At 38.1% G+C, this 19527-nt stretch overlaps 1 protein-coding gene across 3 annotated transcripts in view; it reads right to left on the bottom strand.

The window, feature by feature from the left end:
- The window catches only part of LOC131078618 (uncharacterized), a 299838-nt gene that overhangs the window by 136432 nt on the left and 143879 nt on the right, over positions 1-19527 (bottom strand). For 2 of the 3 annotated variants that reach the window (XM_058016364.2, XM_058016363.2), the window contains exon 6: positions 1165-1233. The exons of the other annotated variant lie outside the window; for it this stretch is intronic. In XM_058016364.2, coding sequence (XP_057872347.2) covers positions 1165-1233 — 69 coding nt within the window. The remainder of the gene's footprint in view (positions 1-1164; positions 1234-19527) is intronic. 3 annotated transcript variants of the gene reach the window in all.

Here is a 19527-nt window from a genome sequence, read left to right as displayed (position 1 = left end):
AATACCTACTAAACCCTTGCAAAATGTTTTCCATTACATTTTATGGGGTGGACCCCTCTACTTGTGAAGATAACCTTTCACTTGAACTTTTTATTAATCCTCTATTAGGCCTATGGAATTGCAAACTTACAAAGCATTACACATTTTATATTTGCATTTGAAAATCATTCATCTATTGTTCAAGGGTGCAATCTTACAAGTGCAGATATTTGTTTGAAACTTAACCTCTCCATCATATGGCACACTTCACTCAACTATGAGGTTTTGTTTTTGGTACTGCTCCATTTCTTCATACTTAGGGGTGCTTCTCCATAATGAATCAATGAAGATTGATGCCTTGGCAAATCTTCATAATGTTTTCACCATTAGACTTCTCTGCTATAATTGATGTACTTGAAATTTCTCTTTATTATTCCTACAAATATATAGAAGAAAAGATGAAAAAATGGCATTGACACATAAGTCTAGAACATAACTCACGAATGAGGAAAAGATAAAGTTTTTAAGCTGGAAATTTGACACTACAAAAAGTTCATAAGGGTATAAAACATCCAAAGCCAAATTGAGGAAGGTAAGAGAATTACCCTTGTAATAGTTAATGCACACAAATTGGATATTGAGGGAGGTATGAGAAATATAATAAGAATCGTCCAATTCTTAATATATTTTTTCAATACTCAAGTAGTTGTATGACTATGTGCTATATGGAACCGACACATTTTTTTTCTTGTAAATGAATGTATATGAATAGTACAAAGGACATTTCACTTTATACTTTTCTACTGGTCCCTTTTCATGCTTCTTTTATATCCTTTTAAACATCAACAAATAATCATGAACTTTGGAAAAATGTGATCTCTCTTCCCTATATAATTTAGTTAGTCAATGGAAGAAAAATAACTTCAGTATATAAACATCTCTAAATGCCTCTCTGATAAATAAGATATTGGATGGATATACACTTAAATGATGGATCTAAAAAAATCACATCTTGCAATAGATCAATCAAGTTCCTATAATATAGCTAGAATATTTCTGTCCACATCAATCAGCATATCTCTTCTTTCTTTATATTTGTAGTCTTCTTAGCATTCTAGCTTTTGACTCAAATGACCTATTAATGATGTGCATATTTATGAAAACTAATAGATGTTAAAATCTTACTTGTGGTGTTAACATATGGTTCACAAGCCGACATCGGTGGCGCCATGCTCGATAATTCATATGTGATCTCTACAATACATGAAAAATGAAGCCAAATAATTACCAAGCAACAAAATAATATTGAATAATCCTATGACTTGGGCTGAAATAATTTTCCACGACACATTTCACACAATCAAAAGAATCCCTTAACTAGAGGTGTCATAAAGTCAATAAAATCTTTTTGATGATTTGATCAATTTCAATAAATCAAGTTGAACATCAATATAAATTTAACAAAATGTTATCCAAGTTCAACATAAGGGTACCAAAGGAAGAACATGATAAAAGCATTCAATTGCCTTTGGTTAAAATTTTAACGCACGTGATACATTGACATTAAAAATGTCCTTGGAAAGAAAGAAAAATTCTAACCAAGTTCATCATAAGGGTACTAAAAGGAAAAACATAATAATAGCATTCAATTACCTCTAGTTAAATTCCAAGGCATTTGATACATTGACATAAAAACTGCCCTTGGAAAGAAAGCTCTAAAATGATTTCTATGGCATGTCTTCTTAGATCCCACATTATGGAATCTTAAACACCCAAAGATAACCCAATATCTTTGGGAATGAATTATAAACAATCTAGGAATAGAGATTCAACTAATACACCAAAATTTTGAATTTGCTAAAAGCAAAAATTCATGCTAGTATTTTACACTCATAAATGCACACATTTAATTGTTACATGACCACTGTTAAGGTATGAAAGCACAATAGCTTTTTATCATCTATCAAGACTTCAAATTGTTAAATGATGGCAAGACACAAAAGAATGTCAATTTACACTAGAACAAGCAGCAATATTTGAATTGTAAAAGAAAGTTGAGTGCTACACATATTAAATGGGTTGAATTTCTATAGAGTAATTCCTTTATGCTAAGACATAAAAATGGAAAGACCAATAGAGTAGCAAATTCTTTGAGTGGAAGACATTTATTTGATGGAAATGGCAATTCAAATTGTGAATTTTGATGTACTCAAAATTTTGTATGAAATTGATGTTGAATTTGTTAAATTGTGGAAGTCATGTAAGTTACCAATAATTGGAGATAGGGCAAGATAATTGGATTACTTGATTCAAAAAGATTTGTTGTTCAAGGATAATCATTTAAGTATTCCCAAAAGTCCAATGAGAAAGAACTTCATAAATAAAAAATATAATATTGGATTGGCAGCACATTTCAGCATTGATAAGACATTTGCCTTGGCTAGTGAATATCATTTTTGGCCACAAATGCATAAGAATGTCAAATGATATGTAAAATTGAAGAACTTGTCCACTCACAAAAGGAGGTAATCAGAATGTTAGTTTGCATAAATCATTACAGATTTTAGAAAGACCATAGAAAGATATTAGTTTGGATTTTGTGTTGGTATTGCCAAAAACTCAAAAAGAACATGATTCTATTTTCATATTTGTTGATAGATTTTCTGTTATGGCAGATTTTGTTACTTTTAAGAAAACCAATGATGTCATATATATAGTTGACATGTTTTTCAAGGAAAATGTTGGAATGTATGGGTTAACTAAGAGTTGTATCATGTTGTCCTCATTTTTGTTTCCAAAAATGAACTACGATGGAATTTTTATGAAAAAATAAAAATTATTACTCTATGGCACGCTTCCCAAGGCGGAATTTTGACTAATCCTTGGACTGGCTTAATCCTCAGTCCATTCTCGAACTACGTTTCAAATTTCGTCCAATTCTGGGAATCGTTTGCTATGCCTTTCCTTCAATTTCGGGTTTTAAAACCCAGACTGCAGGTGGAGAATTTTCTTCAAACTGCAAGTTTTAATGATGTTCATTGTTGTGGTCTTTGTAGGGGAATTTTTGATCACTTACATGTGCATTTTTTTTATTTCAACTATGTCACTTGTAATTTGTTTTAAGTTTCCCATTTAATGTTTTTATCTTTTTGTTGTTTTTTGGTCATTTTTAGTTAAAATAGGGGTTTTTTAGCTCAACTGCAAGTAAACTTGCAGTTTGTCCAAAAAACCCCTACTTTAATGGTTTTCACATGTAATAGGGATTTTAAATCCCCATTACATGCGTGCAAGTGTTTAATACTTGTTGTAGGGATTTTATTTCCCCCTTACAAGTATTTTTAAACTTGCAGTTTGTCTTTTAAAACCTGATTTTAACATAAAGTTCATTTTTGACAATTTTAAACTTGTCATTTGTCCAAAAAAACCCGATTTTGGCTTAATGAGTGAAAAGGTGAGATTTTAAACTTGTTGTTTTATATTCAAAACCCGATTTTAAGCATGAAAGAGGAAAAAAGTGCAAATCGAACTTGTTATTTTGTTTTCAAAACCCGATTTGCTCCCTTTTGAAGAAAACAAACTTGCCATTTGTTTTTAAAAACCCGAAATGCAAGAGGGAAGCGATTTTAGACTTTTTCAAAGCGAAATTTGTGGAGGAATCGCTGGATGAAGGAGGCGTTTTGGGTTTGCATCCTATCTTCTTGCATTTTTGGACATCTATCATGCCATTCCAAGGACAAATTCGCTGGTTTTTACCCTAAAAACAGCAACCACGTTTTTTTTTAACGTGAATCATTAATGCCACGTTTTGAGGGGTTGAATCTTTAACATTTCGCACACTCCTAAATCGTTTTGATCTTTCTTCCTAAGGCGTGGAGGGTAAGAGAAGTTTCGCACCATTTAATGGTTCATTGAATGTGTAATGTGTAATGAATACCACGTTTTTCACAAAAACGTGACTCTCTTTGGCTGCGTTTTAATCCTTTGGCATTAATACCTCTTCAAACACCTTTGGTGTTATTGCTTTAGCAAATACCTTGATCGTTTTGCTTCAACAAACTTGAAATGAACACTTTCATTGGCATTTTACTCTTGCAAGTTTAAGATTGCTACCATTTTTGGGGGCATTTTCACAAAAACGTGATAAGGGTTTAATAGTTCAGTTTTGCTTCTTCATCTCAAGAAGTATTGCATTGTTGGAGAAGCATTTTGATTTTCCAATCAAGGTATGTTCTTCCTTTCTTCTCTTCTTTTTATTTTCATGTTTTCTTCATTTTTCGTTATTAATTACATTCTTCACATGTGTTGTTCTTCCCTTAAAATTGGTTTTCATGAAAGAAATCTTCCCTTTGAAATGCAATTGTTAAATTGCATTATTCTTCTCAAAATTCCATCTTAGCTTGTATTCGGGATTTTTAATCTCGATTATAAGTTCGCTGGAAATTCTTGTTCTTCCCCTAAGGTTGAGAAATTTAATCATTTTTGGTTCAATTTCCAAGCTTGAAAAATGTGAAATACCCCTCTCTTGCAAATTCGTGTTTTGAAAACCGGATTACATGTTGAAAAGATCTTCCCATTTTCATGAAAATGACTATCCCGGATATTCCCATTTCTATCCATTCACGTTCCCCATATCCGCACTTTCCATTTCCATCATTTCCCGCAAGTCAAAATCCCATTTTTCATCCGTTTCTCCATTTTCGAATTTACAAGTATACTTGTATTCGGGTTTTAAAATCCCGATTGCATGTATGTACTTTCCAACTTGTATACTTGCGAAAATTCCCCCAAGATCCGAAATTGGTCAAAGTCAAGATTTTCCCATTTCTACATGTCTTCTCTCTTCTTCTCACAAAACCGTGAAATTCAGAGATCAAAGTTTTACCCATTTGAAAAAAGAAAGAATGATATTTGCAGCTGATTATGATGTGGCCTTAACCCTTTTAAGTCTTCATCACAGCATTCCAGGTTCGCAATCAATGTCAGATTTGCCGGCATCGCCAACTCCAAAGAAAATGAAATACAAATATGATAAATACCAGAATGAGGTTACACCTTCCCAGGTATCCTCTCCATTGGATCGCATCAGGGACACAGAAATAGGGCATGTTGATATGGCAAAATTCATTCACAGGGTAGAAGATCCACAGGATAACAACTTGCAGCGGCTGTTGGACAGCCATATCCATCATGCGTCTTCTTTCCCAGTGGCTGCCCTAGAACCTGAATTTGTTCTTGCATGCGCCCATCATTTTGACAAAGAGTCAAGAGTCATAAAAAATGATGATGGTGAAGCCATAATTCGTCTTGATGCGGATACAATCGAGAAGGTCTTCAAAATACCTCCTGCACCTGTTTACATGGAAATCACCAAAGAAAGTGCAGCAGAGTATTATGTGAAAAGAGAAAAAGATTGCAAGCGCCACATCAATAGGTGGATTCATGAGCCACGTCCTTCCTTCTCAAGATGGGCAAAGTTGTACCGTTGTGATTTCAAGTGGGAGATAGGAGACACCATCACTCTTCTCAGCAGAATGTTAGGCCTTGAGCACTCTAATGTCTTTGAGCCATGGATGTATCAATTCATCATGTTCATATGGCAGTCGCATCACATTTTATGGGGTGAAATCATCAGCGATGCTTTGTGCGAACAACTTGCAGCGGTTCCTACCACTATGACCTTCTTTATGAATTCTTATTTGGTATATTTAGCAGCATCACTTAGACACTTTCCAGGTCTTTCTACCAAGGGTGATCGCTCTCTCATACCAGTTTGGGAATATTATGACCAGCTGCCTTTGAAACCTAGCAGACTACATTTCAGAAGAGTCCAAGACGCATTCTTTGGATATTTTATGTGTCAGTTTGACATGGATCTCAGAAATAAACGAGTATCAGATGAGGCATGGGTCAAGGTATCTGAGTATGGGTGCTTATTCCTGCAATTTCCCACCTTCACCTACATGAGGATTGGGTGCTATGATGGACAACCATACATGCTTCCAAGATACCCGACCGATAGGATAATTCTTATGGAGTTGGGTAGACAGATTATGGCTCATCATACTCTTCAATCTGCTAGACACAAGGTTGGAATGGGGATCTCCAGCACAAATCCGTTGAAAATTGATCGATACTCCCTTGTCACATCTGTGAAGGCTAAGGCCATGGAGGTTGAATTGCAGGAAATCAAGCTTAAGAGGTTCAAACCTAGAGCTGATTTTGATTATAGAGGTATGAAGGAAAAGATCAAGAAATCCTTTGTACATGTTCATCGCATTGAAGACATCTGGGCAGATCTCCGCACAGAAGCTGAAGTCCTGAAGATGGATTACTGCAGGCTCACTGTTGAGCAAATTGTTGACTTGAACTTGGCAGATATCCCACAAGGGATGATTGATGATGGGCGTATACTTGATCCTGAATACACTTCACGGAGGGTTGAGGAAGCTCCACTTCCTTTGATCCAATGGTCACATAAAGAGTGCGTCTCCATTCTTGACAGATTTCAGCCTATCTTGGCCAACACTAACGCATGGTTGAAAAGCAATGCTGTTAGACTTATCAAAATCAAGGTTGGTAAAGAAGATGATTCTACAGGGCCTCTTGGACGAAAGTCTGAGATTCACATTGATAATAAGGAGGGTGCTTCATCTTCAAGCACAAGGATCAAGTTACGAGTTAGTCGTGCAGTCGTGCTTCCTCCTGAGGAGACAACTACTCGTGGGAAGGAGAAATCACGGTTCCATGTTCGGGTGATCGATCTGGATAATCCAGAAGAGGGGCAGCAATCTGATGATGCGCCTAAGTCTCCAGTTTCAGACACGCCTCATGAGGTCATTCCTCCAGTTTCTATTGAGACGCCTCTTTCTCCTCCTGATTTGCTCATTGATGAGTCTCCTCAGAATGCAGTTCCCATTTCAGCATACGGGCCTTCTCCTGAGCAACAACGAGAAAGTGTGTTGGAAGTTCCTGAAGATAATCCCACTTGCATTCAGTTATCAGAAATTGATACTTCCACTTCTGGTTTTGAAGAATTCATGAGGCAATCTTCATGCCCATTGGTAACTGAGCAAACCGTGGTCGCTATTCAAACAGATATTCCTCCCAGGGTGACCACAGTGATTCAAACAGAAACTGCTTCTCCTTTGCCTACAGCTGTTACAGGAAGTGAGTTGATGACTTTGCCTCCATGGCTTAGTTCTTTCACCCCGAAAAGAAAGAAGCAAGAGATCTCACCTGATGCCTTCGACTACCAGCAACTCAAACAGTCCAGATCCAAAGTTGCTAAGAAGGCGAAGACTATTTCCAGGGTAACTGTTGATAGCAACAAGATGAAAGTAGCTGAAATTGTGGAACCTATTGCAGATAAACCACTTGATGAAATGTCAGCTGCTGATTATAAGGTTACAAGGGTAGAATTGGGCAAGCAAACACATGAAGTCATTAAACATGATGCTCAGTTTTCTGTTGCTTCACTAGTGCAAAGGTGTGACGATCTTCTTGCAAAGAAAGACAAGCTAGAAGAAGAAAACCGACAGCTCATGGCAGCCATCAATAAAATCACAAAACCTGCTGCTGAAGGGAGTAACTCCATAGGTTCTTCCGGTTCCCAAGAATCGATTCGTGGAGTAGAAAGGGCTGCTCAAAAAGTACAAGCACTGGATTCCTGGATTGATCACCTTCATGATCAATGCGTGCAAGTGATAAAAGACATTTTTCAAATAATGTCTAAGCTGGAAACCATTGAGGAGAAATTGGATCAGACTTCTAACACTTTCAAAAAGAATCTGGAAAGTGTTGAGAAAAGTCTGGCAATCTGGCGTACCATGCCCCAACAACAGCTGAGTATTTTGCAGGAGCACGCCATCATCCCTTCCAGGGTCATGTACTTGGAATTTGAGGAACTCATGGAAAACAAAACCCTTGTTCTTAAGTCCCTCATCGAAGAGATCAGTGATGCAAGGAGATTCCGGAATGAAGTTTATCAAGGTATTGTCTCACATTGTGAAAGGGCCTCTTGCAATATAGTAAGTCAGGATGGAGAGCTAATTCCAGAAGAAGAAGTTCTTGCGGACTTACAGATGAGGATTCATGGTGAATGGAGGAGTGAACAATTCTCGGCAGTTTCAATTCAAGATTGATGAAACATCAAGCCTTTTTGCATGAGATCCAGTCCATCCTAGATAGAGACAATTCCGCGCGCTCCTCCGCTGTCACGACACTATTGTGAAGACTATGGTAGTTGCTAAGAACACTCATGAACCGAATCCCGAGGAACTACAAGCGAGCATCCGGAAATTTCAAGGATTCATGTCTTCACAAAAGGCAACTTAAGTGTTTTTCAACACTTAGTTGAATTTTCTCTCTTTTGTAATCTTTAGTTGTAATTTCGTTTTGACAAGTTACATGTAAAAGTAATTTTTGTAAAATACAAGTTACACATTACTTGTACTTTTGTAATTACATGTAAGGCAACTACAAGTTATGTCCGATTAGGACTGTAGTTGGAATAAGTCTTAGTTAGTTAGAGTAACTCTTAGTTAATTAATGAAGTCTCAGTTATTTATTGAAGGAGTCTTGATGGATGAGAGAATCTCTCAAGTTAGTTAGGATCCTCCCACCTTTTTCTCAAGGCTCCTCTTCTATAAATACTTGAGAGGTCCATTGTAAATATATCTTTTGGAAAGCAAGCAAAAACTCTGCCAAATTTACAGCAAGAAGTCTTTGAGCTTATGTATGTGGATTGAAAGTTTTTGAAGAATAATAAAGAAGGATTACTCAAGTTTTGAGTCTTTGAGCTACATGTTTGGGTTTGAATCTTTTATTTCTTCTATGCAAAGTGTTTCTAAAGGAGCTTAGTCCAATCTGATTTGAAGTCTTTGAGCTGCAAGTAGAGAAGATTAATTAAAATAGGAAAATCTCTAGAAGGAGCAGCAAGTCTTTGAGCTTGCGTCTATTCTTGAGGAAAAGTTACTGTTTGATAAGAAATAGCAGCAAGTCTTTGAGCTTGCATTAGTTCTTGTCTTTGTGTTAAAAGAATAAATTATTCCAGTCTTTGAGCTGTTGTCGTTTATTCATTGTAAAATTTAGTATAGAAAAGGGTAGATAGGACTTCCAATAGTCAAGTCTTTGAGCTTGATATTGCTGTCCCGTCCTGAAGGAAGTGACGGAAGTCTTTGCGCTTTCAGGAAACTTCATTTCCTTTCTCTTATTTCACTTTAAAGTGGTTACTGCTGTTATTCAATCGCTATCCTTTTCTGTGAAGAGAAAAGGATATTGTCTTTCTTGAAAAAAGAAGAAAGATTGCTGTCCCATCCCATTTTGCTTTCCAAGTTGTAGTTAGATAGGGGGAGCCTTCCCTTAATTAGGAGAGTTTTTACTCGTGTGCTGTGGTTGAAACCACAATTTTGTATTTTTCCCCCAAGTGTACAAAATTTTCAACCAACATATCAAACACAAATGAAAAATTTGTTGGACATTTTTTGTTATGTCCTCATTTTCAAGATGAATCCAATCGAAGACCCCTAACCTAGTAATTTATTTTCCATAGGCTATTGGAGACATTTGCAAGGGAAAATAATTTATTAATTAACCTTATTGGCCAAATGTGACTTCAAGTTACATTAGAATTTGGCACTTATGTTTACCTATTAAAAGCAAGTTAGGCAAAGTGTCTTAAGTTGTAATGTTTATTTTACGAAATAAATAAATAAGAGCATTTGGAGGGAAAAGTAAAATAAAAAGATTTTAAAATAACCTTCCCCAAAAAAATCTATATATTGATGGTTTGGGCAAGAGGAAGGCATCCCATTTTATTATCATTTTCTTCTTGTTAAGAATGAAGATGAGTTTTCCCACGTTTGCCCTAGGATGGACAAAATTTGAGTTTTGGGATATTTCCTATGCTAACCAAGTTTCTAGGATGGGGATGTGTTGTGCGTTGCACACACTCCCTGTCGCCGACAGGGTCCCCCCCTTCCTGTTTTTTTTAGCCTTTCAATCCTCGCCCTGTTGGGTTTCACGCAGAGTGTTTAGCGTCCTTTCGAGCAAATCCGTGGCTGGTCCGTTAAGTGATGATGTCAAGGAAAAGAGCCGATGAATCCATCCGGCTAGTCCAGCCCTCGGGCACGAATGCCAGGAGTTTGTTCGAAATTTTGAAAATCACCTTGGATAGACGTAAGGTGATAGAAATTGCTGAAGCCCGCCAAGCACGAGCAGTGCATCTAAAGGTCGCACAAGGACCAAAGTCGCCGTTTTTTTTTCTCGCACAAAGAGCTATGAAGTACATTGCGTAAGGTTTGTCTCCGCGATGTTTGTGGGATTGGAGTAAAGGATGATTTTCGCCTGCTGGTGAAGGAGCGAATTTCCTGGCCAAGATGCCGAGGTTGCGAAATTTGCCCAAATGCCTTAGAATTTTGAAGCCTCCGAAATCCAAATTTGTAGAGTCTGGCAAAAACTGGTCTGAGTCCGAAATTTTACTTAAGTTCCCAAAAATGCCTTATGGGCCGAATTTCGGACCCAGAGGCCAAAAGGTTAAAATTTCACAAGGTTAAAAGGTTGCTAAAATCGCCCAGGGGGCCGAATTTCGGACCCTAGGGCGAAAATTTCGAAATTCAAAATATGTTATTTGGTTCGAAATCCACTTGAAATGCTCAAATTCGAACCCTGGGGCGAAAAATGAATAATTTTCGGACCATGGAGCGAAAATTAGAAAATACGAAATGCAGGCGAAATTTTGCCAAAAGCGCGTTTAGGTCCGAAGATATTCCCAGTTTGGAAAAACGCTTGAAAACTTCGAAATTTGCAAAACGTGCTTAAGCTCCGAAAATGTTTGGAAAGGTTGCAAAATAGTGTAAAGGGCCGAAATTCGCCATAGACGTCCAAATTCGGACCCTGGGGCCGAAATTCAAAAGTTTTATAAGTTGCCAAAAGCGTGAAAATGTAAGAACCCAACTTGGCTCTCCTCTGCTGACTGTTTCTTTTGAATGCAATAGATTTGAATTTGTTTTGGTTTTTGAATGTTTATGGATTTTTTTGTGTTTTTTTGGTCATAATGAGCAATGATTCAATACTGAAATAAACTCCTATGCTTAAAATAATACTGAAACAATAATATTACTGCTGGAAATAATTTATGAAACTATCAAGGAAATGTTTGTTCTGTTCTATGGCCAATATGCCTGAAAAAACAAATTCATTACAATGTAAGATAAAAACCTGATTTTTGCTGTCCCAGTAGATGAAAAAATCTGCAAAACTGCAAATTTTAATTTTTAAAATTTTTTTACTGTTCACGCGATACTGTAGCAGTCCGTACCGCGGAACTGTAGCAGTCTGTACGGCGGTACTGTAGCAATCCGTACCGTACTTGTTAATCACCAAAATTTCTTCAATAAATCTATAATAATTTCTCATGAATTTATTCTTCAATTTTGCGCAATTAGATGTAAATAAGACCTCTGAATGAAGTCTTCCTAAAACCAAATATCACTGAATATTTCATCAGCTCAGATGGTGAACATTGAAGCAACTACGTCCTCCAATGGTGGCTGAAAACCCTAGTCTCCAGAGCAAAACCCTTTCAATTCCACAATGTCAAAATAAAAATAGCCATCCTCTTCTTTCCAAACTCAACGCTATATATCCTTCTTTGCAAATCGTACCCTAATCCTCTTAATTACAATTTTGCTTGTAGTTTCATTTAATTTCACTTTGGGTGTCAAAACGATTTTAATCATTAAATGGGCATTTAATTTTAATATTTCAATAGTCTGGCTCAGATAATTTAATTAAAAACATGGCCCCGTCTAATGATGAGTTGACCCTCAAGTTAAGTGATTATAATATAAAGTCACTTTATAATTTTATTATTAAATCACTTAATAATAAATGCTAAGTTATTCAAACTTGTCTAACTCCATGAATATTTTGAATTTAGCTATGCCGTCTGAAACTGGAGCTCACCAGTTGACCACCCATCTGACCATGATGTCTGCTAAAAATAGCAGGGGTCCATCTCCAACTGCTAAAAATAGCCTGGCCAAGCCAAACTCAAAGCAAAACTCATCATAAACAAACTCTGGCAACCCAGAAGTGTACTCTGCTCTGTCCCCGAAAGATCTCCACGCCAAGGTGACCCTCTATCCAATCCTACTAGCCTACGAGGGTCTTTGATAGGCTAATCACAAGCTAGAGTGATGTCTCTAGCTAGAAGGGGACATCACAGAAAAGGTCCGAAGTTTTATCTGCAAAATAAGGCAAATGCTCTGAAATATCCCCAATCGCGAAAAAGCGTTTAAATTCATTCAAACACTCCGCAATTTGCAAAAGGTGGTTTAGGTCCGAAAATGATAGAATTCGCCAAAATGTTTAAATGGTCCGAATTTCACTTAAAAACGTCCAAATTCGGACCCTGGGGCCGAAATTCAAAAGTATGACAAACTTACAAATAGCGTTAAAAGGTCTGAAGTTTTATTTGCAAAATAAGGCAAATGCTCCAAAATATCCCCAATCGCGAAAAAGCGTTTAAATTCATTCAAACACTCCGCAATTTGCAAAAGGTGGTTTCGGTCCGAAAATGATACAATTCGCCAAAATGTTTAAATGGTCTGAATTTCACTTAAAAACGTCCAAATTCGGACCCTAGGGCTGAATTTCAAAAGTATGACAAACTTACAAATAGCGTTAAAAGGTCCGAAGTTTTTACTTGCAAATAGTGTGAATGCTCCGAAAATATCTCCAAGGTTGCAAAAACGTCTAAGCGCTCCGAATTCGCCAAGAAGGTTAAAAAACGCAAAATTCAAATCATGCTGAATCCTCCGAAGTTTCTTCGACTTGCAAGATTGGGCAAAGGGTCTGAAGTTTCCTATTGCAAAACGTGTTAAATACTCCGAAATTCGCCAGAAGGTTAAAATCGCGAAAATCGCAAAGGGTGAAATAGCTCCGAAGTTCACGCAAGCTGGGTAAAAGCAAAGTTTAAATTTCGAAGGGCCTCCATCTCCCCAAGGCAACGAGTTGGGGGATAGGCACAGAATTTGCAAAACTCTCCAGAAGGTCCGAAAATAAGAAGATAAACGCCATTCAAATTTGATAAACCCCCTCCATGCTACTGCTTTTCAAACTTAGGAGACCACGTCTGATTTTGGAAGGCAAAGAAAGCTAATTTCGCGCGATCCGTATTCAAGGTAAAACGTTGCATTAGCTATTCCAAATCATTCAAATTCAAATTGCCAATTACCCAGGGTAGAAAAAAACCATTTAAAATGATAAATTCTCTTTTGTCCAACAATCGCGAAAAATTTAAATCAAGGAGATAACTGTTGGAATTTGAAACTTTGTAGAATCGTCCATTTTCCTTCACGCAGCAAGGCCGGGCAACTCTTCGCCATCCGTTTCGTCAGGTAAGTACGCTCTGTCTTCCTTGATCATCTGAAATGCTTATAAATCAAACAGACGTATGTGCGAAATCTTATTAAAATACCTAAATTTTCGAAATCTGCATCTCTTTCGCTTATAAAACGTTGTTCAAAGCAGTCAAAATTTAGAATTCACTCCCAAGGTTTCACCAGAAATTACATTTTCAAACTTAGGAGAATTTTTCATGTTTTGTCTCTGTTGAAAATTAATTTGAAATCCAGAAAGCGTAAAGTATAAATTCGCAATCAAAAATCTTCATGAACGCTGTGGTTAAAATTAATCAAGCCCTTTTTAGCTAGAAATGTCGCTCCATGTCCAATCTAAATTTTGAATTAATCCTGGCATGCTAGAATATTTTCTATCTAACCTGCCTTACTTCTTTTGTATCGCCTCGTAATCCGTGTCCGACTATGCAGGATAAATGCCTAAATCGGCAGTAGAATCATCAAAAACGCCCGCTGCAACCGAGACATCGCGAGCATCCAAATTAGATATCCCGCGCAAGGTTGAAAGGATGAAGTATCAATATCAGAGAAGAGGATTGAGGGAGTCAAAAGTGCAGAGCGTCTGGGACAATGTCGATGATACCGACCTTGGCCATATTGACATTCAAGACTTCAGGAATCGGGTCTTCTCACCTAACGCATATGGCAAGCCTAGACAGATGGTGGAAAGTGGCATCGCCCAAGCGGCAAGATTTCCTCTAGCAGTACAGAACTATGAGCTAGTGGTAGAGGCTGCCCGACATTATCAGCCAAATTCCAGACTGGTGCTCCTTGAGAACATGACCATCGCCAACTTCACTCCTGAGGCCATTGGCGATGCATTTGACATTCCCTTTCCAAACAATCCCACAACCACAACTATAGATGAAGCACAAGGGGCATACGATAGGAATCCGGCCCGATGCAAAGCACTGATCAACGAAGAGTGGTACAAAGAGAAAAGGCCTCCAAGTGCCAGAATTGTGAAAAAGACCCCCAGAAGTGATTTTCATAATGAACATGGGTATATGGTCACATTACTCGGCCGAGTTATGGGACTCCCTAAATCCAACTACTTTGAAGAGTGGATGTTCTATTTCACAAAGCAAGTCTTCGCTGGGAAGTCTAAATTCGACAGGGCCCAGATCATAAGCAACAAAATTCACACCCAGCTGATAGAGCTTGAAACGAAGATGAGGGAACGTCTAGTGCACCCCGGGAAGAAACTGAGAAACCAGAGAAAAGAAAGAAGGCTAAGGCTTGCAGAGGGACTCGGACGTCCAAAAGAACAAGAAGGGAGAAGATTCCTATAAAGAGACCAGAGGTCACGTCATCGTTAAAGGACCCCAGTTCGTCCGACAATGTAGTGGAATTAGATTATATACCTGCTTCGCCTTCTCAAACAGACATTGATGCGTTTGGAACTGAAGATCCTCCCACACCTGACATGCTGGAAGCTACGCTAAGAGCCCTCGAGTCGACCAAACTGGGCAACCAAATAGAGGAAGGAGAGATTCCATCCACCCAGGGGGTCAAAGTGCATGAACCCACTCAACAGAGCCGCCACGAGTTGCTGCTCCACAATACAGCCAAAGATGACTCCATCGAAGGAGAGCAAAGGATAGATGAGACTCATGAGCTCGAAAGAACTGAAGAACAACCATCACATGAAGATGTCAGACAATTGTTCAGTGAAATAGTGGAAAATTCAGCTGCAAGCAAAGAGCTTCGCACCTCTTTCACTCCTCCGGTAGCCGAGCCGCTACGAATCTGTGGTGAGTCGGTTGAGAACGTCAAAGAACAGAATGCAAACTTAACCTTATTATTAGCCCAGACAGTGCCTCAAGAATGGTTTATTGCCAGAGCCCGGCACAAGGCCGCCACCAAACCACCTATTGATCTAGAGGATATCTTCTCGCACATAGACCAAGCAAAAGCTAAGGGGAAGAAAAAGCCCAAGCCATATTCTAGAGTGACCAAAGACGAGCAAAGGAACCGCACTCTCCACATTTCCACCCCACCCGTAGTCAAGCCAGTAGATCAAATTACACTGACAGATTATAGCATCACAACTGTCCCCATCGGACAAGCCACTAAAGAGCAAGAAAAAGAAGAATTTAAGGATTCAGTGCAGAATATACTCAGGCAGCTCGAAGAGATAACGGCTGAAAAGGACATGTATCGGGCTCATGCCGAGCAAGCCGAGGGATACATCGATCAGCTCCTAAGGCCACTACACAATGCCTCCGAATCCCATATTCCCCCAACGGCATTGGCGCAAAGGACCACAACAGAATTTGAAGGAGTACGAGACACCGCAAGGGCCGTCAGGGAATGGATACAAGACATCAAGAAAAGGGGAGAGCGAATCCTTAAGGAAGTAAAAGAGATGGCCCGCCATCGAGAGCTCACTCTAGTCAAGTTATTAGAGCTAAAGAGGGAATCCCTCCACATACACAAAGTGGCTGCCACTACCCTTCCCCTCATGAGAGCTCTTTTCTGGACACGCGCGAATTCCTACATTGTCCGCCATCCTAGATCCTCATAGCATCAGTACTCTTAAGGAATGGTACTGGACTATCACCATGAAAAACGACACCAAAGAAATTATTGACAAAGAAAGTGACGCATGTGAAGTGATTCTGGGAAACATGCAAGAACTAGGTAAGACCATCCTCCGATCAATGGTTTCAAGATGGATAAACGACTTGTCCAATGATGCAATCCAGCCGGACTGGGAAGAAAGATTGGGAACGGATAGGATTACCTATTCCACTAAGGACTTGAGTTTTGCTGGTCAGTTCCATTCAAACATATTATGCTTTGAGCGTAATCGCTCCAACTGGAAGGATGGTTTAAAGCACATGGACCAGTATCTCGAAGGCATGCAATACAAAATTCGCCATCCTCTCATGCCTTCGTTCAATCTGCTTTTCCAATTATGCATCAGGTTCCAGGAATACATTCGTGAGGAAAGGGCGGCAGGTCGCGATTTATGGCGGGAATATTTGCATGGCGAAGATCAATTTCTAGAAAAGGAGTGTGAGACTGAAATAGAGAAAGTAATTTCTCAAAAGTGTTTTTTTCCCTCTAAATCTTAAAAGTGTACTTTTGCACCAAAAGGTGACATTTGACTTCTAATCAACAAAATGTAAAACTTTATTGATACACCTTTTTGGATTATTTCAAATTGATTTAATTATCCCTTTTTGGGTAGTTATTTGCCCATTTTGGGGTGGTTGTTGATATTTGCATCCCATTTATGGGTATGAGCAGCCATGCTTTATGGATGAATCTAGGCCACTTGTTTAGATTAAATCTAGGCCATTCATCCTTTTTTGAAGTCTATTTAAGGGACTGGTTTTCCCTCATTTTGTAAGAAGTTCTTGGATTATTGCAAAAGCTCAGGCGAAATTTTACAGGAATTAATGCAAAGATTAAGACTGTTTTCAAGTTTCCTTGTGAGTGCATGGTCTCCTTCAATTAATTTAGAAATCTTTTAGTTATGTTTATTTCTTTTACATGGCATTTTCAAGCAAGCATTTGATAAAATCCTCGCAATTCATACCATTGGGTAACGGTTGATTGCCTTTCTCTCTGCATGGTTAATCTGAACCCCGTATGCTTAGTTCCGTTATTGAGTACTCACTATGAATGTAAAAGTTCTGATGTCGTGGTTGATAACATGAAAATCCTGTTTTCCTTTGAAGATTGCACTGGATTTATGCAAACATTGTGCTTAAGTAGCTGGTGACGTTTAATCTAGTTTCTTGGAGGTGTCTGTCTGCTTGACTGAATTTGCTATCTTAGTTAGAATTTACATTTCATGTCTCTCTCTCTCTCTCTATCCTTCCCTCCTTTTTCCCCTTTTTTATCCAAAAAATTTGCAATCCCATTAAAACAGTATCAACTTAACGGAAATCATTTGATAGAAAGATTATAAAAGTTATGGGGAACTTATCTATAAATTACCCATTCAACGTAAGTCCCCCTTGTGTTTCCAGCATAAACACATCAGACCACTGAGAGATCCCGCAGTCAAGACCTAACAATCAAAACCTTGAGGTCGTCCCCTTTGATCAAACCAAAAAACAGCATTAGGGACTTCCTTATCTCAAGAGAGGATAGGATACTCAGCTGGTTATTCTATTCTGTGTTGGCCGTATGGAGTTTGCAGCAATGCGATTTCAGACACGTCAACAGGATGGCACAAAATGAGGGGACTATAAGAGAATTGGGGCAGAATAATACAAGCCAATAACTTAATGCACAAAATAATATTCCTTCATGTTTTTCAATCAAATACATTACACTTATATAGGAGTTTAATCTCCTACATTACAAGAAACTCCCGAAACAACTTTCTCGAATATGTTGAGTTGATTTAACAACTCAACACAATCGTCTTACTAATTCAATAACCTATACATTATTCTAACAAACCAAGTGACTAATAATAAGTTGTATCTCAACAACTTAATATTATGACACATATAATACTAATTTCCAAAAGCCACATAAAACTTAATTTCTAACACAAATACCAACATCCCCATTTAATAACAAACCTAATAGGTTTGTCATTACATAATTTTGAACACACACAGTCACTTCTTTGATGAACTTGGACATACAAATAATTCACTTCTGTGAATCCATCCTGAAACCCATAGATAGTTTGCCTCTATAGATCGATCTTGAAATCTATAGATAGTTTACCAAGCAACCTCTTCTTGTGAACCTATCCTAAAATCCACAAGTTGCATCATGTATCAAAGAGCTTTATAATAGATCCATACTGAAATCTATCAAGCTTGTCAAGGCTCCCTTAACATTTGTGTCAAATCAAGACAACTCGTTATCTTGTCAAGCTACGCATGTGCTATCCATTGACGTGTCTAAAGTCGCATTGCTACAAACTCCATCCGGCCAACGCAGAATAGAATGTACTCGCTGAGTATCCTATTGTAATGTCCCCACGTTGACCAAGTGTATGTGCGTTAGCCTAGCTCTACATGGTCCCGAGGGCTAACGAAGGGTTTAAGGGGCTCCTGGAGTGTCTTGGCCTAGTCATTTCCAGATTGGGCCAAAACGGAGTTGATTTACTTAGTTTCAGGCATACTTACTATTTTTAGTAAGTTAGCAGGACACAACGAAGGCTAGTTTTGGTGATTGGATTCAATACTCCTCGGCGAGAGCTTTCCGAAGAGCTATCACTCGCGCTATTCGAAGTCCGATTGCTAATATATTTTAATGCCTGAAGTGTTATTAAAGTAACATTTAATTTAATTGTAAAATATTAAAGTGCAAATCAAAGGGGCATCCAAGGGAGACATAAGTGAATATTTTAATATGTTTTATATTGCACATCTTTTATCCCACATTGCTCAAGTGAGTTGGGTCCACCCTTGGAGAAAGAATAAAAGGAAGCTTTTGTGGCTTCATTCAGCATGTTGAATATGAGAAGAAATTGATGTGAGTTGCAGATCCGTTCTTGGCATTAGAGGACGTCTATCCTCTCTTGTGACATTCTAGACGTCATTCCCTTGGGGTTTGACCTTTGGAATCTGTTGGTTGAAAATTTTGTACACTTGGGGGAAATATACAAAATTGTGGTTTCAACCACAGCACACGAGTAAAAACTCTCCTAATTAAGGGAAGGCTCCCCCTATCTAACTAAAACTGAAATAAAAACAGGATGGGACAACAATCTTTCTTCTTTTTTCAAGAAAGACAATATCCTTTTTCTCTTCACAGAAAAGGATAGCGATTGAATAACAGCAGTAACCACTTTCAAGTAAAATGAGAGAAAGGAAATGAAGTTTCCTGAAAGCTCAAAGACTACCGTCACTTCCTTCGGGACGGGACAGCAATATCAAGCTCAAAGACTTGACTATTGGAAGTCCTATCTACCCTTTGCTATACTAAATTTTACAACGAATAAAAGATAACAGCTCAAAGACTGAAATAATCTATTCTTTTAACACAAAGACAAGAACTAATGCAAGCTCAAAGACTTGCTGCTATTTCTTATCAAACAATAATTTTTCTCAAGAATGGACGCAAGCTCAAAGACTTGCTGCTCCTTCAAGAGAGTTTCCTATTTTAATTAATCTTCTCTACTTGCAGCTCAAAGACTTCAAATCAG

The sequence above is a fragment of the Cryptomeria japonica genome, chromosome 3 (assembly GCF_030272615.1).
Source record: "Cryptomeria japonica chromosome 3, Sugi_1.0, whole genome shotgun sequence".
In the NCBI taxonomy this organism is placed as follows: domain Eukaryota; kingdom Viridiplantae; phylum Streptophyta; class Pinopsida; order Cupressales; family Cupressaceae; genus Cryptomeria; species Cryptomeria japonica.
Note: the sequence above shows the minus strand (reverse complement) of the source record. Positions and strands in the feature narration are given on the sequence as shown.